Below are 22029 nucleotides of genomic sequence, written 5' to 3' on the forward strand. Positions count from 1 at the left end.
TATCATCTATCTATCTATCTATCTATCTATCTATCTATCTATCTATCTATCTATCTATCTATCTATCTATCTATCTATCTATCATCTATCTAAAAATGGCTCTCTGTGGGTGCGTGTGTTTGTGTGTTCCAGCATAACTCTGGAATGCCTCGAGCAATTTCAACCAAACTTGGTACACAGATGACTTACTCTCTGGAAAAAAACACTGTGGGGGTGACACCCCTAACCCCCTTGGGGGGGGGGGTGTTCTGTTAAGATATAGCCTGTTGTGCCTTAAAACGGCTTCTACTGTACTGCCGTAAAATAGCTTTTGCCGTAAAATAGCTTTTACTGTACAGTGCAGAGAAGTTTCCATGGTAATGGCTCCACAGTACTCCAAAAGGGGGCTTGCTGATATATAATTCTGTAGCCGTTATAAAGCTCTTGCTGATATATAATTCTGTAGCCGTTATAAAGGCCACCTCTCTTTCTTGCCAATTGTGGGGAGGGCTGCATCCAGACCATAAATAAACTACCGAAATCTACAATATTCATGGAAAACAGGATTTTGTGCCATTTTGTTTTGCATTCAGATGGGTGCTGATTCATTACCTCGCCATCCAAATTAATTATGCCCCTATAAATATTCCAAACACGGGGTGGGTTTAAAATGTTGAAAAGTGATTTATTCAAGCTTACGTTTTTCATTACCTAGTAATAAATCTCTCGGCAGGAGAACAAGTACTTGCCTAAGTTAAGGTCACGTTTCCCCCCCCCTCCCCCTCCTGCCCATCGTTTTTCACTCACTGCCACATTCAGGGAGGGGAATTTTCGATATAGAGAACAATTGGGCTGATTTAGACATATGGCCCATGAGGAACGGCGGTTATGAATTTATACACATTTAGTTGCAAATTAAGGAGTAAATGAAGAGGAGGCAGAGGGAAGAAGGATGGCAGTAATGAAAGTAATGAACATCTGCATTTTGCAGAGATTCCAGATTTATTCTCTAGCAGGTGATGGAACAGCAGGATTCAAATGTTAGCCATTAACTCTGCTCAACGGCAGCTGAAGCCAGAATACTGCAGGGGTAAAAAAATAAAGGAGTGGCATCACAACCACTGAACTGAGATACTTGCCTCCAATTGATGGACCAAGGGAGCACAAAGAGATAGGTGGCTAGTAAAATCAATGAAAAATTGTAGCTGTAATGGGACAGTGATGGCCCAGAGAGCAGGAGACGGGGAATTCTAGTCCCACCCTTAGGCAGGAATCAATGAAAAATTGTAGCTATGATGGCGCAGTGGGTTGGGTTGAGCAAACCAACCCCATCCTTGTGTGTCCAATCACACTTGGTCAATAAAGATTTCTATTCTGTTCTGTTCCATTCAATTCTCTTCTCTATTTACTATATTTATTCTATTGTATTCCATTCCATTCATTGTTCTGTTCTGTTATATTCTTTTGCCGAGAGCCGAGGTGGTGCAGTGGTTAGAGTGCAGCTACTTCAGCTGGCTGCAGTTCTGCAGTTCGGCTGTTCAAATCTCACCGGCTCAGGGTTGACTCAGCCTTCCATCCTTCCGAGGTGGGTGAAATGAGGACCCGGATTGTTGGGGGCAATATGCTGACTCTGTAAACCGCTTAGAGAGGGCTGAAAGCCCTATGAAGCGGCATATAAGTCTAACTGCTATTGCTATTGCTATTCCATTCTCTATTCCATTCCCTTCTCTTCTCTATTTACTATATTCTATTCTATTCCATTCCATTCTATTCCATTCTAAATTCTATTCCTATTCCTATTCTATTCCATTTATTTTGCCTCTGCCACAATGGCTGCTGTTAAACCAGAGAAAAATTGTACCCTCTTGCAGGTTTTTATGTTCTGTTATATGAAGTTCCTTTTAAAGAACCCTGATCCGCCTGGAGAAGAGCAGAAGAGGTGAGATACTTACCTGGAGGGCCGATTTCCTCACATTGGTCTTCTCGTCTATCGCTCTCTGCCTCAGGATGGCCATGATTTCTTTTCCTGTTGAATGGGGGGAAGTGGGGGGGAAGAGAATGGAGATGTCTCAAAACTGCCAGGTACTCAACTGAGCATCAGAAGCATTTAACGTTTTCTCAGACAGTGCGGGCGACTTCCAGCCCTGAAACCCAATTTTCAGGTTTCCGAAAGATGCCCTAATTGATTCATGAGCCTCAACCCAAGTTTCAAAAGAAACCCAGTCATTTATTAGGAACAGCATTTCGGCAGTGAGATCTGACCTCGTTTTAATTATGGCTGAACTTTGACCCTGTTTCTTCCCTCCCCTCGGTCTGTGTCATAAATCACATTCTCCAACTAGGGGCACGTCTCACAAGCCTGCTGTAGAAATCTGAGATCCGGCTCTAGTTGAAGATATGTGTGGGATGCGCTCCCCCACCCTTTCATCCCCCATTTTAAAACCGGCGTACCGTCAAACTCGGGGGAGTCCCGTTCGTGGGTCACTTCGATGGTTTTGAAGGTGGGGAATGTCTTCAGCTGATGGCTGGTCCGACCTTTAAAAGAAGCCCCCTCAGTAAGTTATTTCAGAAAACCGCGGAATCGAGGCAAGGAGTTTTATTGCTCACAGGAGTAGGCAGGGATTACCCAACTGGGGGAAATTCTCAAAAAGGTGTAGGAACAAATATGAGTCCGCAGCCTCAGAAAGACAACCAATGTTGTGTTTATTCCACTGTTGTTCTGACCTAGGCTTCTCAAGAGCCTGAAGCAGACTTCTTGTCCCGACAGAAGCTCCTTTTATTAATTTCCTGTGAATTCTGCTCATTCACATCCAGCAAAGTCTTTCAAGGGAAGATTTACAGTCACTGACCTTATCTGGTTTGGGAGGATTTACAGTCACAGACCTAATTTGGCTTGGGAGGATTTACAGTCATAGACCTTACCTGGCTTGGAAAAATTTACAGTCACAGACCTTACATGGCTTGGGAGGATTTACAGTCACAGACCTAATCTGGCTTGGGAGGATTTACAGTCACAGACCTAATCTGGTTTGGGAGGATTTACAGTCACAGACCTTATCTGTCTTTGGAGGATTTACAGTCACAGACCTTATCCGGCTTGGGAGGATTTACAGTCACAGACCTTATCTGCCTTGGGAGGATTTACAGTCACAGACCTAATCTGGTTTGGGAGGATTTAGTCACAGACCTTATCTGATTTGGGAGGATTTACAGTCACAGACCTTATCTGGCTTGGGAGGATTTACAGTCACAGACCTTATCTGGTTTGGGAGGATTTAGTCACAGACCTTATCTGTCTTGGGAGGATTTACAGTCACAGACCTTATCTGGCTTGGGAGGATTTACAGTCACAGACCTTATCTGGCTTGGGAGGATTTACAGTCACAGACCTTATCTGTCTTGAGAGGATTTACAGTCATAGACCTCATCTGTCTTGGGAGGATTTAAAGTCACAGACCTAATCTGGCTTGGGAGGATTTACAGTCACAGACCTAATCTGGCTTGGAGAGCTGCTAGGCCGAGATCTGCAAAACTTAGCTAGACCCGTGGTCTAGACTACTTACTTTCCACATTGGTTAGGAATGTTTCAGCAGGGATGTTTGAATCCATGACCGAAGAACAAGCGGCTGCAGAGGAAAAGAAATGAAAAGGATGAGTTACTCTTTTTTACTTGTGAATTTCACGCCCGAGCAGCAAAAAACCTCAAAGCCCTTCATGGCAGGGAATTGTACAGCTAGTCCTTGACTTACAACCATGCATTCAGTGGTGCTTCAAAATTACATCAGCACCAAAAAAAAAGGTGACTTATGATTGTACAACAGTGCAGAGGATCAAAATTCAGATGCTTGGCAACTGGTACGTACGTACATACGTATGTATGTATGTATGTATGTATGTATGATGGTTGCGGTCATGTGATCATTCTTTTTTTCGCCATGTATATGTCTACATCCGAACGAGGCCGGAATGTTTCTCTGTGTCATGTATGTGTGTGCAGGTGGGTATAAGAGCCCTGGGGGCGCAGTGGTTATAATGCAGTACTGCCGGCTGCCTGCAATTTGGCAGTTCAAATCTCCCCAGGCTCAAGGTCGACTCAGCCTTCCATTCTTCCAAAGTTGGTAAAACGAGGACCAGGATTGTTGAGGGAAAGAGGCTGACTCTATAAACTGCTTAGAGAGGGCTGTAAAGCACCGTGAAGTGGTATATAAGTGTAAGTGCTATTGCTATTTTCCTTCCTTCCCTCCCTCCTTCCTTTCCTAACTTCCTTCCCTCCTTCTTTCTTCATTCTTCCTTTCTTCCTCCTTTCCTAACTCTCACTCCTTTCCTTACCTACTTTCCTTCCTTCCTTCCCTAACTCCCTTCCCTCCCTCCTTCTTTCTTCACTCTCCTTCCTTTCTTCCTCCTTTCCTAGCTCCCATTCCTTCTTTCCTCCTTTCCTCACCTTCTTTCCTTCTTCCCTCCCTCCTTCTTTTTTCACTCCCCTTCCTTTCTTCCTCCTTTCCTAGCTCTCATTCCTTCTTTCCTCCTTTCCTCACCTTCTTTCCTTCCTTCCCTCCCTCCTTCTTTCTTCACTCTCTTTCCTTTCTTCCTCCTTTCCTAGCTCTCCTTCTTTCCTCCTTTCCTCACCTTCTTTCCTTCCTTCCCTAACTCCTTTTTTCTTCACTCTCCTTCCTTTCTTCCTCCTTTCCTAGCTCTCACTCCTTCTTTCCTCTTTTCCTCATCTTCTTTCCTTCCTTCCCTCCCTCCCTTCCCTTCCCTTCCCTTCCCAGTATTTAGAATGCAGTACTGCAGGCTGACTCTACTCAATTCTGACTGGCTCCAAGTTGACTCAGCCTTCCGTCCTTCCGAGGTTCGGTAAAATGAGGACCCAGATTGTTGGGGGAAAGAGGCTGACTCTGTAAACCGTTTAGATCAGGCTGTAAAGCACAGTGAAGCGGTATACAAGTCTAAGTGCTACTGCTATCTGTATAACGGAGATCTTTCGAGAGCTGACACTTACTTCCATGCAGCAGCTCTTGAATATCCTGTACGTCTGCCACAACTTTGTTTTCCAGGCACTGAGCGAAGCTTGACAGGGCTTTGCTGCGAACGGTGGGCACTTTGTCCGAACAGCGGCGGAAGATCATGACCTGAACCAGGAATTTGTGTTTCAGAAACACCTGCTCCTCTTCGGTCAAAACGACGTCCTGAACCCGCTCTGGAATTTCTAACAAAGCCAAGGCCACATCAAGTGCAAATACCCTGTAGGAAATCTGTTATGCAAGGAAATGAGAGGTATATTAGCAACGGCCAATCAGTTCAAGGATAAATTCTGTCGCTTGCCGAATCCACTCTGGTGACGTTTTGACTGTCTCGGATGGGGTTGGGAATGCCAAAATGTGTTCATTTCCTCACCTTGTTATTGCGCGAGTATCCATACAGCCAAGCAATGAATCGGGCATGCTCAGCGCAAGGGAGTTTGTAGAGCAACTGCGACAAAGACAATGCCGCGTAGGTCCGATATTCGGATTTATCTGGAACCTGGAATGAAAAGGAAGCGATCAAATTTAGCTGAAGCCTGATGTTCCATCGCAGGGACCTCAAGGCAGAGCTGGTTACGGGATGTTGGCACCTGGCTTTCTGCTGCAACCGATTCACGGAAGAGGACACCAGTGAGATGGCCACCTCAAATGAACGTTTTCATGCTAATTAATATTTTAATGTAATTATTAAAATAGTTTTAATGAGTGGTGCGGTGGCCTAGAGGGGGAGTTCTCGCCTCACAATCAGGAGGTTGTGAGTTCGATCCTAAGTAGAGGCAGATATTTTTCTCTCTCTGGGCAAAATGAGAATAGATCTGCCGAACAAAACTCCGCATTGGCGACACGGAAGGGCATCCGGCCAGTAAACACTCAGCTCCATTCAGTTGCCCCAAACTCCACCCCGCAAGGAATTATGGAGCTTTTAAAAGAAGATGATTAAAATAATTTTAATGCTAAACCCTGTGTCAGGCCTGCAATTATATTCCTTTTAGAAATTTGGCCTGCCATACTTTCTCTTATTTCATTATGTTGTTTCATTAGTATGGTAGTTGGGAGTGGGGAATAGAAAGGAGTAGGATTGTGGAATGTATTGTTGTCATTCTTTTCTAGAAGACCGGAAGCAGCTGGGTGGAGATGACAGCGTGGAATAGCAATAGCAGTTAGACTTATATACCGCTTCATAGGGCTTTCAGCCCTCTCTAAGCGGTTTACAGAGTCAGCATGTTGCCCCCACAGTCTGAGCCCTCATTTCACCCACCTCGGAAGGATGGAAGGCTGAGTCAACCTTGAGCCGGTGAGATTAGAACCACTGAACTGCAGATAACAGTCAGCTGAAGTGGCCTGCAGTACTGCACCCTAACCACTGCGCCACCTTGGCTCTGTGATGGATTGTGGGTGTGGGGATAAGATCATGAACTTTTAACTGGGTGGGATTCTGATGTAATTTCCAGACTTGAGATTCCACAGCAATGTGCTAAGATGTCTGATTTATTAAATTGGAACTTTAAGGATCGTTTTGCCTTGGACTTTGATTTAATTCTACATGATATTTGGAACGCTGAAACCCTGATTACTACAGTGGAGAAAAGGCGAACCATGCAAATAGCAGAGCCAGAATGATAAAAGGGGTGATGGGACAGAGGTTTTTTTTTAATCAAAAGACCTACTAATTGAAATGTTGAATACCAGAGAACTGTTTTGAGCCATTTTGGGAGAGTTTGTTGCCTCACATATATTAAGGGGCAACTTTAAAATCAAGACCCAAGTTCAGGAAGCGAAGAGAGCCAGGAGCAAAACTTGAAAAATGTCCAAGGAAAATCTTCAAATGTCTCCAACATTTACTCCAAGTCCCTGATGGCGAAACGATGGTGCGGCGGGTGCCGCAGGCGGCACGCGGACGCGTATTCGGTGGCACGCCAGCCGTCTGCTCTGGTTGGGGCCATTTTTCACCTTGCCCAGGCTCCAGGAAAGCCTCCAGAACCTGGGGAGGGTGCACGCTCAGTTCAGTGGGAGGAGATTGTGTGGGCGCACGCGGGGGGAATTTTGGCACGCTACAGGAGCCGAGGTGGCGTAGTGGTTAGAGTGCTGTACTACAGGCTACTTCAACTGACTGCTAGTTCGGCAGTTCGGCTGTTCAAATCTCACCGGCTCAAGGTTGACTCAGCCTTCCATCCTTCCGAGGTGGGTAAAATGAGGACCCAGATTGTTGTTGGGGGCAATATGCTGACTCTGTACACCACTTAGAGAGGGCTGAAAGCCCTATGAAGCGGTATATAAGTCTCACTGCTATTGCTAATGCTATAAGAAAAAGGTTCACTGTCCCTGCTCCAAGTCATCAGTTCTCAGTTGACGGCCGTCGTTAGGAAAATTCATCTCCATCCCCTCCCCCCCCGCCAACCAAACGGACCGGTTCATAGAAAGGTAAAAAACACACCTTACCTTGACACAAATATGCTGTAGCAAGATCCTCAGTACAGGGAAGGCAGCTTCTTTCAGGTCTTCAGTCAGCGAGCTAAATAGAAAATATGCAAATAGAGGCAGTCCTCGACTTACGACAGTTCATTTAGTGACTGCCCAAAGTTATGATGACACTGAAAAAAGTGACTTATGGATGCTTTTCGCACGTCCCTTGCAGCCTTCCTGGTGGTCACGTGCTCGACATTCAGAGGCTTGGCAACTGTTCATATTTATGACGGTTGCGGCGTCCCCGGGGTCATGTGATTCCCCCCCCCTTTGCGACCTTCCGACAAGTCAATGGGGAAGACAGATTCACTTAACAACCGTGTTGCTGACTTAACAAACTCAACGACGCACTAAGAGCCGAGGTGGCGCAGTGGTTAGAGTGCAGTACTGCAGGCCACTTCAGCTGACTGTTATCTGCAGTTCAGTGGTTCTAATCTCACCGGCTCAAGGTTGACTCAGCCTTCCATCTTTCCAAGGTGGGTGAAATGAGGACCCAGACTGTGGGGGCGATATGCTGACTCTGTAAACCGCTTAGAGAGGGCTGAAAGCCCTATGAAGCGGTATATAAGTCTAACTGCTATTGCTTTTGCTATTAGTCTGTGCTGGATTGCTGCCAAGGGCCTATCTGTTAAAAGTCCTTGAAGTATCTTTGTCTCGACGTGCTTTGGTGTAGGACGAGGGGGGTCAGAACAGCTATCATCGCACTCAACAATGAACTCAAGGGCCACCATTAGTGAGCTGTTGGACAGCACTACTCGGTCTGTTGTGTGGATGCTTGGGTGGTTTAGGGGCAGGGAATTTTTGGGTGGGTGGGTGGGGGTTAGAGGATTGTTATGTGTGTTATGCCTGGTCTCTGGGTGTCATGTGAATTTCGTTGTATGCGTATACTGTGTACATACATACAATGACAATAAAGTAAAGTAAGTAAGGGATGGGGTGGGTGGGATAGCGACCATACCCCAGAAGGGGCCCTGCAGAGATGCAGAAGAAGTGAAAACAGGCAGGTGAGGTTTTACCTGAGGAACTTGAGGGCCAATTTCCTTGCATCGATGATCTGAGAAGGGATGGGAAGCAAGACGCCCCCTTCTTTCCCTGGCAGCATCAGGATGACCCTGAGAAGCTGATAGAACACTTGACGCAAAGCCTAGGGAAGGAAAAGAAATGGGAATACGGTCAGCCGGAGTTCTTGGTACAAAGGTAACAGAAGTGCGTCTAGTCAAGGCGATGGTTTCCCCAGTTGCAATGGATGGCTGTGAAGGTTGGAACATAAGGAAGGCTGAGCGCCAAAGAATGGAGGTCTTTTGAACTCTGGTGCTGAAGAAGACTCCTGCGAGTCCCTTGGACTGCAAGGTGATCAAACCGGTCAGTCCTAGAGGAGATCAACCCTGACTGCTCTTTAGAAGGCCAGATCCTGAAGAGGAAACTCAAATATTTTGGCCACCTGATGAGAAGGAAGGACTTCCTGGAGAAGAGCCTCTTGCTGGGAACGATTGAGGGCAAAAGAAGAAGGGGACGACAACAGAGAACGAGGTGGCTAGATGGAGTCACCGAAGCAGCAGGCATGAGCTTAAATGGACTCCAGAGGATGGTAGAGGACAGGAAGGCCTGGAGGAATGTTATCCATTGGGTAACAATGGGTTGGACATGACTTCGCAACTAATAACGAAAGTCCCACTTATCTCAGTTAAATTAGCAGCTTTGCTACCAGAGTCACCTTCTACATTTAGACACTTTTGGCCCGAATGATTGAGACTTTTTTGACCTACAGAGCGAGGACAAAAAAACACTATCTGTTTTCTTTAGCCTATTTCAGAAAGCTCTGTATAACAGATTTCAGCTGGCATGCTATGCCTCTTTCACTTTTTGAGCAAAAAAAAAAAAACAGGGAGAAAAAATGAAAAACACAATTATTTCTAGCCCTGTTCTTGTTCAATGTCCCCATTCCTAAACCAATGTTCTCCCCGTTCCAAAGCAATCTTTTATAAAGGGAACATTTTTCAAAAGAAAGCATTTATTTCAGCATTTCTGCCTTGCAGGGGTGGATGGGATTTGTGCGGGAAATCCCAGGAAAGAATTTTGGGAAGGTTTGCTTAAGTCAAAAGATCACACACAAAAAAACAAATGCCTCTGGAAAATCAGCACCATTTCCCTGTTTGTAAAAAACACCCACGAGCCAAGTATGTGCAGCAGTATTAAAGCTCCATCTAGCAGGGAAACCGAAGAATTGTTGGTAGGAGTTTTGGCTTGGAAAGAGACTGAAAAAAATTGGCAAAAAAAATAAATAAAATCATTTCCACATACCGCATTTTTCGGAGTAATAAGACTCACCAAGATTTTGAAGAGTCAAATTAAAAAAAAAAAAAAGCTTTTGCACTCTGCAGACCTCCCAAAACTGGCCCATTTTTCACGAAAACTGGCCCGGGTTTTTTTTTTTGTTGTTGTTAAAAAAAGAGAGCACGCATGGCCTTTAGAAGGCTTGTAGAGTGTTCCTGGAGGCGGGGGGGGGGAGCAAAAAACAGCCCTTTTTTGCTCATTTCTGCCCTCCCCAGCCCCCAGGAGCACTCTACAAGCCTCCTAAAGGCTATGCACGGCCATTTTTGCAAAGGGGGAGGGGTTTTGGGAGGCCAAAAATGCTGTATTCGGTGTATAAGATGCACCCAGATTTTCATCCTCTTTCTTAAGAGAAAAAGGTGCGTCTTATACTCTGAAAAATACAGTACCTGCTTCCTGATAATCCCAGACATCAGATTTTTTTGGGGGGGGGGGGGGATAGATGGAGGGCAGGAGGTCCAAAATCAAACAAACTCTCTTCAGATTTAGTAGGGTTATCTCTACTGGGTCTCCTTTCAGGCAATGATAACTTGCTTTTAAATCAGCACCCAGGTTCCCAGGTTCCATCTAACATGGAAAGGATTAGCTGGCAGATAAGATTGCTATTGCAATCCAACCTCCTTTATGCTACTAGGAGGACCCTAGTTGAGAGTTGAAGCACCAAAGTGTAAGACCCATATGCTCAAATGGAGAGACACGCAGAGCCTGGCCCATTTGCTGGCATGTCATCTACTACCAATAATTAGTTATTTTTGGTCAACAATAAAGCCAAGAAGGTGACTTCATTCTGCCAATTGAAATCTGATCTGGAGGAGGAGGAGGAGGAAGGAGGAGGAGAAGTAGAAGTAGGGGAGGGGGAAGAAGAATGGGAAGAAGAAGAGGAAGAGGAAGAAGAAAAAAGGGGGAAGAAGAAAAAGAGGAAGAAGGAAAAGGAGGAGGAGAGGAAGGAAAAGGAGGAGGAGGAGAAGAGGAAGAGGAAGGAGAGGAAGGAGAAGGAAAAGGAGGAATAGAAGAGGAGGAGGAGGAGAAGAGGAAGGAGGAGAAGAGGAGGGGGAAGGAGAGGAAGGAGAGGGAGAAGAAGAGGAGGAGAAAGAGGAAGGAGAAGAAGAGGAGAAAGAGGAAGGAGAAGGAAAAGGAGGAGAAGAAGATGAAGGAGAGGAAGGAAAAGGAGGAAGAAGAGAAGAGGAAGGAGAAGAAGAGGAGAATGAAGGAGAGGAAGGAGAGGGAGAAGGGGAAGAAGAAGAGGAGAAAGAGAAGAAGGAGGAGGAGGAGAAGAAGAAAAAGAAGAGGAAGAAGGAGAAGAATCATCTCCTGCTAAGAGACAGCTGGCCAGTCCTTGGCCGCTTCCACAGAAAGGATCCTTTTATAGATCCATGCATTCAGAATCCAAGAAAGAACAATATGTATGATGAATGCAGCCTTTACCTTGTCTCCTGGGCTATGAAGGGGGGAACACAGCAGTCGCAGGCCGAAGTAGGCAAGCTCCGAGACATACTTGGCTCTGGAAATAGTCCTGTAGCCAAAGGAAAAGTTCTCTGTTGGGTCTATTTCGTGATGCAGAGTAAATGTTTGCAGAGTCAAGTCTATTATCTTCAGGGAAAGAACATTTCGTTGCGCTCGATTCCATGCCCTCAACACCCCTTGGGCTCCACAAACCCACAATGCCACCTTGAGATTCCGGAGCAAAAACTCACGTCACGTCCAAAGGCTTGAAGTCCAGCGCGCAGGGCTCTAGACTCGTCAGCTTAACGAAGATCTGTGAGAAAGGAAGCCAAAATACCTTTTTATTTATAACAGAATAACAGAGCAGAGCAGAGCAGAATTTGATTCATTCATTCGTTCCATTTCTATTGTCAAACAGAAGAGGGAAATTGTCACACTGATGCTCCCTTATCATGAAAAATATTATAGGACAGAAATGGCTAACCTTTTTGTCATCGTGCGCCAAAAACGCATGCGCATGCCACAGTGTATACGCGTGCCCGCCCCATAATGCAATACACGCCTGCGCCTTGTGCATGCACTTCGCCCCCCCCCCCCACTCGTTCACCATGATTGGCCTCCCTGCTGGCATGTGATCAAAATTCAGGTGTTTGGCAACAGGTATTTACAACGGTTGCGGCATCCTGGGGTCAGGTGATCACCATTGGTGTCCTCCCCAGTCCCAAGCAAAGTGAGCAGGGAAGCCAGGTTCGCTTAACAACCTCTTGATTCGCTTAACAACGGCAGTGATTTGCTTAAGAGAGCGTGGCAAGAGTGTCTACTCACAGAGCATCCTTGGCCTGCTCTCGAGTTGCCATAGGCAAGGGGGAATGGGAGAACGAAGTCTGCAGCTGCGGCGAGGCAGCACAGCAGTCAAAATGAAAGCACATTCCAGCCATATCTCTGTCAAGGCCATTTCCGGGGTTACCCACAACGCCCGGAGTGGAGTGATCTCTAACAACCTACAAAATTGCTTCTTTGGAGAAGGTGACTGATGACACACCTTGGGGGAGGGGGGAAAACAAGGGTCAGAGTTGGCTTCACTAGGAACATGCTGGCACGAAGCTCCTAATAAATAACTGGATTTCTTTTGAAGTTTGGCTTGAGGCTCATGATTTAATTAGGGCATCTGTGGGAACCCTGACAGCGAGGTCCTAAAATCAGGTCTACCCTTAACAACCACCTTGCTCAGGAATGGAAATCCTGATCCCAATTTTGGTCGTATGTCGGGGGCCAGCCGTACTAGTGCATAGGAGGCATCCTGCCACTTTAGCGAAGAGATAACAGTCACCTGAATACAGGTCTGAACGCACTGGGGCCTCTCCTTCAAGGAAAACTTGGAAAACAGCCTCAGGAGGTTTTTCAGCAGGAGGAAGAGGGCTTCGCGGATTTCAAGCAGCTCCCGGGTGGAGAAGTAAATCTCTTCTTGAACGTCTTCCTCTTCAAAGATGTCATCCATCTAGAATGGCAGGGAAAGGACCACAGATCAGTTAAGCAAGATTCAGAAATTGCAGCTTCCTGATATTCCAGTGCTGGCCCGCGGGGCTGGCATGGAAACAGCAAAGGACTGGCCCACGCTGGCTCTGCCAGCAAAAACAATGCTCCGTTTCCGCTGGCAGAGGGCTAGCAAACCAAACTAAAAAAAAAGAGAGAAATGTTTCCCCTTTTGCATTCGAGTAGGCAAGAAGGGAGAAAGGGAGAGAGGGAAGAAAAAGGGAAGGTGAGCGAGGGAGGAAAAATAAGGAAAACGGGGAAGGAAGAAGAAAAGAATGAAGAGGAAAGGAAAAGGAAGGGAAGGTAAAAGGAAGGGGAAGGGAAATGAAAAGGAAGGGAAGGTAAAAGGAAGGGGAAGGAAATGAAGGGAAAGGGAAATGAAAAGGAAGAGAAAGGGAAATGAAAAGGAAAGGAAGGAAAGGAAGGGAAAGGAAGATTATTAGAGGTTCGGAGGAAAGTTCTGCCTTAGCACTTGGCCACCACAAGTGCCCTCAACACGAGTTACATCGAGCTCACCACACCCACCCAGGTCACACTCATCTCCCCCCCCCCAATATCAAACACAACCCTAATGCGGCCCTCAATGAAATGGAGTTTGACCCCCCCTGATCTAGAAGGCCTGGCCTTCAACTGCTCTATTGAATGCTGGAAAACACCAAAAGAATGAATGAACCAAGCAGCGGGAAAACAGACAAAATAGAATGCTTTTGATAAGGAATATTAAAATGTTTTTTTTACCGGGGCGTTTTCATTTCTTGCTGGCTTCCCTTTCTTCCTCTCGCCCATCAAGTTTTTGCCTTGTTTTTTTTTCCTTTTCCTGGGCAAATCTAACTCCTCCGGCCAACATTTGGACAAGGTTTGAAGGCATTTCTCGAACATCACCGGGTGCAATAGCTGGTTGGCTATGCTGCCTGCCAAAAAGACCATTTGCATGTTAACCGTAAACTAGTTTTATACCACACCACCTGCAGCTAACAGAGCCCAAAAAACATAACTGATAACACGAAATTACCTCCCTAAGAACCTAGATACCTCTATTTGATTTCTTATCTTTCTAGCCATCTCCTCTCCTTCCCCAAATCTCTTTCTTCCATACCTCTTATTTTCCACAAATATTGTTTGGTGTTGTGGCCCGCCAAGCAGAGCTGGCAGCAGATTCGGGCAGTGAGGAGGTTGGGGAGGAACATGGGCCAGTCCTGGAATCCAGGGAAGGCTCGGATGAGGGCTCTGTGTCGGAGGCAGAGAGGGGGCCAGGGCCCTCTGACAGTTATCAGCTGCCTTCAGAGTCAGATATCAGTGGGGCAGAAGAACAGCTGGAGCGTGTCTCCGATGTGCCAAAGGGAGCAACTAAAGAACAGGGGTTGACTTGGGAGTAAAGCCACAGGTGGACAATGGACAGTGAATGGCCCCTCCCAGAGGACATAAAAGAGGAGCGAAAGGGGAGTGGAGTTTACAGGAGAGAATTAGTTCGCTTAATTGGTTCGTGACTCTCCGAGACCCCTGGCCAAATTTTGCAGATCTCGGCATGGCAGATCTCCAAGCCTGATAAGGTCTGTGACTGTAAATCCTCCCTTGAAAGACTTTGCTGGGTGTGAATGAGCAGAATTCACAGTCAATTAATAAAAGAGGTTTTTGTCGGGACCACGAGTTTGTTTCATGCTCTTGGGAAGCCTCGGTCAGAACAGTTTGGTAATTGAGGATGAGACGAGATGATTGGCTATAGATTAATGGGAATCTGAGTACAACTTTCCCTTGGTGTGATGGTGTTACAACACCGTTGTTATCCTTGCTACAGTCTCTCTCTGCCTTACATGGCTGAGCTTGTTCTTCGCTTCTAATCCTAGTGAATGTATGAATTAAGGAAGTTTTATAAAGTTCACATATTGCTAGTCAGATTTCACTTTTCTAAGACTGGACTACACACTCCACATGGGTCTAAATCCAATGTTTGTCACCCTGAGCAACTTGTCGGGAATCAACACATCTTCCAAGTTGCTACGGTTGGGAACTGTTGGCCTAAACCTAAACCAGATTGAGAATCCCTGGCCTAAATCAGATTTGTGGGTCCTGAGGACAGGCCAGAAGAGAGGGAGGAGAAACCCCATTCCTGTACGTGCTGCCACGGTGCATTGCTTGAAGTTCATTCCTAACCCTCACAGAACGGAGGTACTGCAACCATCCACGGAGCTATGTTTCAATGACGACCTTGTTGAGATGTCCATGCCAAACGTGGGTCGAAGCACCACACAACACAAAACGGTCCACGGACCTACCAGGAATTTCAACTAACAAAAAATACAATCCAGCCGCGTGGAGGGCAAACAGGCGTTGTTGTGTGTTGGCCTTCCTGTTCTGGGCCTCCTGGACAAAGTGATGCAACACAGCGACCACGGCTTTAGGGCAGAGGTTGCTTTCCACCAAAAGAGGCCAGATGCTCTGAAAAGGAAAAGAGAACAAGCTGGACAGCAGGCTCACCTAAAGTCATTTTTGGTGTCTGCAGGGTGGATTTGCTTTAAATCAAGTTGATTTGAAATCACTGTTAAAAAGGCTTGATTTAAATCGACTCGATTTACCGTATTTTTCGGACTGTAAGACGCACCGTAGTTTTTGGGGAGGAAAATAAGAAAAAAAATATATTCTGCCTCTGCCTGCCAGCATCCATGGTATTCATCTGGCTTGTCAGCGTCCTGTCAGTATGTGAGAGAGTTGAGGGCTGTTTGGAAACAAACTGTATTTGCTGTGTCAGCAACAAATCCTCCCTGGAAAGACTTTGCGGGATGTGAACGAGCAGAATTCACAGCAAAGTAATAAAAGGGTTTTTTTTACGGGACCAGGAGTTTGCTTCATGCTCTTTGGAAGCCTCAGTCAGAACAAGTGGTTAAGATAGCAGGTATGAAAGCCAGCTGGGTGACTTTGGGCCAATCACCAGGAGACTGTGAGTTATAATCTCCTCTTAACCATGAATGTCAGCAGGTGACTTTTGGCCAGTCACGCTCTCTTTCAGCCCAACTCACCTCCTAGGGTGGTGGTTGTGGAGAAAATAAGGATTAAAAAAACGTAATTTTAAAAAAATCTAAATGTGTTACAGTGTTTTTTGGAGTATAAGACGCACCAAGATTTTGCAGAGGCAAATTTTAAAAAAAAAGCTTTTGGACTCTGCAGATCTCCCAAAAATGGCGTTTTTCACGAAAACGGGCCCATCCCCCCCCCCCAAACAAGGGCATGAATAGCCTTTAGGAGCCTTGTAGAGTGCTCCTGGAGGCAGGGGGGGGGAATTTGAGCAAAAATCGGCCCGTTTTTTGCTCATTTCTGCCCTCCCCAGCCCCCAGGAGCACCCTGGAAGCCTCCTAAAGGCAACGCACAGCCATTTTGGTGAAGGGGCTGGGGTTTGGGGAGGCACAAAATGCTGTATTCAGTGTATAATACGCACCCAGATTTTCAGCCCTTTTTTGAGGGGAAAAAGGTGCGTCTTATATGCCGAAAAATACGGCAGTTAAATATCTTCTCCTTTTTCTGCTGCCTAAGTAATCAGGGTTTAAAATCGCAGATGCTATAAAGCCGGCTAAATTGATGCTAGGGGAAAAGGACCGTTCCTTACTTCTGTGGTCTCGTGGTCATCTGCACTAAATGGAAAGAGCGCCTTATAAAGCCGAACAAAAGCCTCCAAGCCGTCATCGGTTATCAAGCCCTCGGTCCGGGAATCCAAAGGCTCCGTCTCGGTGAAGTCCAGTTCCCACACAGTGTCAACCCAGGCTGAAAGGAGGAAATGTGGAAATGTTTAAAATACAGCAAGCGGGCAGGCTCCCATCGATAATAAAATAAAAAGACTGCCAAGGTACAAAAGGCCATGCTATTTAATATTTTCTGTGCAGTACTTATGGTTTTAATTGTAAGGGAGATGGGCAGCCAATGAATAGGATAGCATTGGGAGGATAGGATAGCGTAGGATAAGTGGAATGGAATGGAATAGGACAGGACAGGAAAAGGAATGGAATAGTGTAGGGTTATTACAGTAAATCATCTGGATGGTTCTTAGAACTGTGGTGACACGTGTTTGCAAACTGTCAGCAATTCTTTGCTGTTTCCGTGTTCCCAGGCATGAACAAGGACACGGGATGATACAAAGTATAACCTGTAACATTTACTCATTTGAATGTATAACATTTGATTCATTTAGTGTGTGAGAACATGCACATTCTCACGAACACCAATGATGTAATGACTAACCAATTATTGTAATAACACGTAAAGTAGGTGAGGACTAAGAAACTAAGAAGCTATAAAAATGATGTCTGATGATTAATAAGTTGCTGTTGATTCTGCTCTCCATGGAATGCTTAATGCTGTTGATTCTTTTGTTGATTCTGGATGCTCAATACACTTCTGTTGGTTCAACTATCCGTGGATTGGTTTACTTTTATTCATCTTCAGCCTCGGGACCTTAATGCAACAGAATAGGACAGGACAGGACAAGGAATGGAATGGAATGAAATAGAATAGGACAATGAATGGAATGGAATGGTATAGTAGAGTAGAGTTTAGAAAAGAAAAGAATAGAATAGAACAGAACATGAATGGACTGGACTGGACTAGACTAGAACAGAATAGAATACAGAACAAAATAAAATGAAATGAAAATAAAATACTTACTACCCTTCCTTTTTTTTTTTAACTCAAAATATAACCTTACAGCTGAGCCTTTGTTTCTTCCAAGACATTTGGCCCGTGATGTCTAAAGAGGATTTAATTGTTTACACATTTTTCTTTTGCTGCTTGCATTTTGCTTTGGTAGCTATGATATAATCTGCTTTGTTATAATTAGAAGAGGTATATATAAAATTTTAAAATAATAAACAGTAACGCTTGTTTTTAAAAACAAAACAAAGCAAAAAAAAAAAAAAAACCAATCCCATCTCCTCTAAATGAGATTAAATTTGTGACTCACTAGTAATTCAGAGGGGGGGAAATTACCACCCTTCTCTATGTCATTATCTTTTTAAACGTCTATGGAATTGCAAGAAGAAAAAAGGCTGGAGCATAAATTAGAATGTCTTATTAAAACTAATGATCATATAGCCCCTTTTGCAATTCCAGGGTAAATATTGAAACAGGTCTCTAGTTATAAATTGCCAGCACCAAGAAAAATAATCCTCCTCTTTTAAGATGCAATTCAATCAACCAAGCAGGATATTGCATGAAATGGATTCAGGAGGCAATTGTAACTTAGCTTTCTCCATCATTTTAAGGTGTCGGTAAATCATGAGGATTTAAAAGAACACCAAACAGAATTTAAATGTTGCCAAATCTGTCATACTTTTGCTCCAGGCATAAAAAAATAATTGGTAATTTCAGAGAACCTCATAATTCATGCTTTGTTCAGTAAGACTAACTCTTGTGTGTATGTCTGTACATGGCTTCAAAATCCAAGGGATTGGGTTTGGACAAAACTCAACAGCACTTTTCCGTGTGGCTGTTGATAAAAATAAGATCGCCAACATGATTGCCAATGTCCGATGACGGATTTGGCACAAGAAGGATAGATAGATAGATAGATAGATAGATAGATAGATAGATAGATAGATAGATAGATAATTAGATAGATAGATAGATAGATAGATAGATGATAGATATAGATATAGACATAGATCTAGATAGATAGATAGATAGATAGATAGATAGATAGATAGATAGATAGATAGATAGATAGATAGATATATATAGATAGATATAGATATAGACATAGATGGATGGATGGATGGATAGATGGAAGAGAGAGATGGAAGGTAGATAGATGGAAAAGAGATAGAGAGAGAGATATAAGATGTAGAGATAAATAGATATAGATAGATGGAAGATAGATTTAGAGATAGATGGAAGAAATAAATGGAAGATATAGAGATAAATAGATATAGATAGATGGATGGAAGATAGATAGATAGAGATGATAGATAGATAGATAGATAGATAGATAGATAGATAGATAGATAGATAGATAGATGGATGGATGGATGGATGGAAGAGAGAGAGAGAGATGGAAGGTAGATGGAAAAGAGATAGTTATAAGATACAGAGATAAATAGATATAGAGAGATGGAAGATAGATATAGATGGAAGATAAATAAATGGAAGATATAAATAGATATAGATAGATAGACGGAAGATAGATAGATAGATAGATAGATAGATAGATAGATAGATAGATAGATAGATAGATAGATAGATATAGATGGAAGATAGATAGATAGATAGATATAGACAGATAATATCACAGAAGTGAGTACACCCCTTCACATTTTGTAAATATTTAAGTATATCTTTTCATATGACAGCATTGAAGAAATGACCTCTGGTTACAATGCAAAGTAGTGAGTACACAGCTTGTATAACAGTGTAAATGTGCTGTCCCCTCAAAATAACGCAACACACAGCCATTAATGTCTAAACTGCTGGCAACAAAGGTGAGTACACCCCTAAGTAACAATGTCCAAATGGGGCCCAAGTAGCCGTTTCAGGCTAGGGAACCTAGGATAAGCTGCCTAATTTTCAGCATGGGAACCGGACAGATACCCCCACAAGGCTTTGGAACCTCGAGGAAGAAGCCAAACTACAGGCTTGGGATCTTGAACCAAGAAGCCCAACCGTGGCTGGCACTGCACGGCTAGCGGGCATGGTAGAGCCGAGGTGGCGCAGTGGTTAAATGCAGCACTGCAGGCTACTTCAGCTGACTGCAGTTCTGCAGTTCGGCTGTTCAAATCTCACCGGCTCAGGGTTGACTCAGCCTTCCATCCTTCCGAGGTGGGTAAAATGAGGACCCGGATTGTTGTTGGGGGCAATATGCTGACTCTGTAAACCGCTTAGAGAGGGCTGAAAGCCCTATGAAGCGGTAAATAAGTCTAACTGCTATTGCTATTGCTAGTGACAATGTCATCATGGTCCAACACAATATAATAGTAGCAATGATGTCTATATAAAACAAAGCAAGACAAAAAAAATAATAAAATGCATGTGACGTCCTCAACTTTGTCCCTATTTTTAGGGCTTTATATGTCAGCGGTGAAAAACCAACCCTACTTTTTTAGGGGGTTTGAAACATGCTCTTTCTAATGAAAATGATTTAACAGTTTCCAGAAGATTTTTTTTTCGTAAAAACGGGCTGAAAATACCCTATTTTTGGTGTTTTTACAAAAAAATGTCAACTTTACACTCAATTTGAGGAACTATTGGAAAGCAGTAGGAGAATGCAATTTTATATTCGACAACCTTGCTGTTGCTAAGTTATTACACACAAAGTTTCACGTTTATCATACCTTTCCTTCCAGAGATATAAAAAGCCAAATTTTAACCTTTTAAAGCCACAACATTTTCAGCCAACTTTCCTCCAAATGATCTAGATGGAAATCGCTCATGAGAATGTTTTTTGTTATTTTGTTTAACAGAGCACAACGAGTTGTACAAGATGGCCAAGTTTTGCTTCTCTCAACAAAATATTTCTGGAGATATTATGTCTCAAAATTGCTGAAACCTCAAAGTCAAAGGCTGCGGTATGAGGTCAAACAAGTGACTATATTTCCGCAAGAATTGCATTGGCATACTTCATCAATGTTCATTGGGGAGGGGGGGACATGTGTGCATGTTCGCACAAAATTTCATCGAAATCCGTGATGGTTGAGCAGCCCCCCCCCCTTCCAGACCACTTGGCATGGAATTAAAGCAGGACGTAAAGTGAGATGTGGACATTAAGTGTGAAACTTACTGGGTCAGGCTGGACAGCCTCTTAGAGCCCCTTTACTTCTATATTAAAGCCACATAGGCAGAGTTGCAGCTTGCAAAAGAACACAAAGCAAATGCCTAACCACAAGATGTCCCTATGTCAAAAGCCTATGTCAAAACCTATGTCAAAAGTCCAAGGTAACCACTAAGAAATGTGTTAAGTATTTCCGTGTTGCAATGCTTTTGAGAATGTATAAGAACGCGTGCTTCAATAATGAAGGTTGTTCAGAACTTGCAATGCTAGCCATGGGCTAGCTTTCTGAACCTGGCTGCCACATAAACTTTTCCTGTCATTTTCTGCAACAGAAACACCCCGAAGTTGTTAAGTGAATCACTGCAGGCATTAAATTAATAACCCGGTTGTTAAGTGAATTGGGCTTCCCCATTGATTTTGCTTGTCGGAAGGTTACAAAAAGCAGATCACATGACTCCAGGATGCTGGAACCGTCATAAATATGAGTCCGTAGCCAAGCAACTGAATTTCATTACATGACCATGGAGATAATGCAACAGTCCTTAAGTGTGAAAAACGGTCATAAGCCACTTTTTTCAGTGCTGTTGTAACTTCGGTTGCTAAATGAGCTGTTGCAAACCGAGGACTACTTGTATCTTCTGCAAATTGGTCTTCGAATACTCAGATTGTCAACCCACCAGGCAGGTTTGTGACTGTTGAAGTTGTTTGGAAGTGGTTGGCCGCCCCTTTTTCTCGTCTCTGCTGCCAGGATTGATCTCCTGGTGGTCCCCCATCCCAAGGCCAAGACTCTGAGTCCAGAATCGGAAGGCTCCCTCAATGTGATCTCTTGCACTGCAGGCTACTGCTAGATCAGCAGGTCAGCGGTTCAAATCTCACCGGCTCAGGGTTGACTCAGCCTTCCATCCTTCCGAGGTGGGTAAAATGAGGACCCGGATTGTTGTTGGGGGCAATATGCTGACTCTCTGTAAACCGCTTAGAGAGGCCTGAAAGGCCTATGAAGCGGTATATAAGTCTACTGCTATTGCTATTGCTATTGATGGTCCCCCATCCTGGGGCTAATAATCTGAGTCCAGAACTGGCAGGCTCCTTCCTGCCCTGTGATGTCAGTTAACCAATTTCGTTGTATTTATTTTGTACAATGACAATAAAGGCTATATTATCTCCTTGTGGGCTCCCATCTCGGAGCTAATTCCCGCTCTGCGATCGCTTGGTGGTCCCCCATCCATAGAAGAGCAACGTCCCACCCCCTGCCAATCATTGGAAGCGATTTTTTTCCCACGCCTCCCACCCCAGAAGCTCGAATTCTCCCTTTCCCCCGCCCACCCCCAAAGCTCACCTCGGTCGACATCCCGGAACCCCCAGCGATCCACCGCGTCCTCCAAGCACTCCCTCGCCGCCATCGCGCGCGGCTCCATCCACCGCCGCAGCTTCGAACCGACCAATCGCCGCGCTCGCCGCCCGCCAGCCAATCCTCACCGGCCTGGGGACGCCGGGACGGCCGCCTCGCGCGGGGCG

The 22029-nt window shown here is 44.7% G+C and overlaps 1 protein-coding gene across 1 annotated transcript in view; it reads right to left on the bottom strand.

The window, feature by feature from the left end:
- The window catches only part of NCAPD3 (non-SMC condensin II complex subunit D3), a 55004-nt gene extending 33046 nt beyond the window's left edge, over positions 1-21958 (bottom strand). Inside the window, exons 1-14 of the mRNA XM_087706383.1 lie at positions 21851-21958; positions 16369-16523; positions 15044-15206; positions 13509-13681; positions 12568-12735; positions 11489-11550; positions 11220-11307; positions 8480-8607; positions 7440-7512; positions 5374-5499; positions 4979-5231; positions 3543-3605; positions 2431-2514; positions 1932-2005 (exon numbers count right to left, since the gene is read on the bottom strand). Of these exons, the coding sequence (XP_087562509.1) occupies positions 1932-2005; positions 2431-2514; positions 3543-3605; positions 4979-5231; positions 5374-5499; positions 7440-7512; positions 8480-8607; positions 11220-11307; positions 11489-11550; positions 12568-12735; positions 13509-13681; positions 15044-15206; positions 16369-16523; positions 21851-21929 (1689 nt within the window). The 5' untranslated portion in view covers positions 21930-21958. The remainder of the gene's footprint in view (positions 1-1931; positions 2006-2430; positions 2515-3542; positions 3606-4978; positions 5232-5373; positions 5500-7439; positions 7513-8479; positions 8608-11219; positions 11308-11488; positions 11551-12567; positions 12736-13508; positions 13682-15043; positions 15207-16368; positions 16524-21850) is intronic.
- Between the last annotated feature and the right edge of the window lie 71 nt (positions 21959-22029).

This window comes from Thamnophis sirtalis, unplaced genomic scaffold, assembly GCF_051295495.1.
Source record: "Thamnophis sirtalis isolate CommonGarterSnake01/CBP01778 unplaced genomic scaffold, rThaSir2_p1.2 scaffold_2, whole genome shotgun sequence".
NCBI classification, from domain to species: domain Eukaryota; kingdom Metazoa; phylum Chordata; class Lepidosauria; order Squamata; family Natricidae; genus Thamnophis; species Thamnophis sirtalis.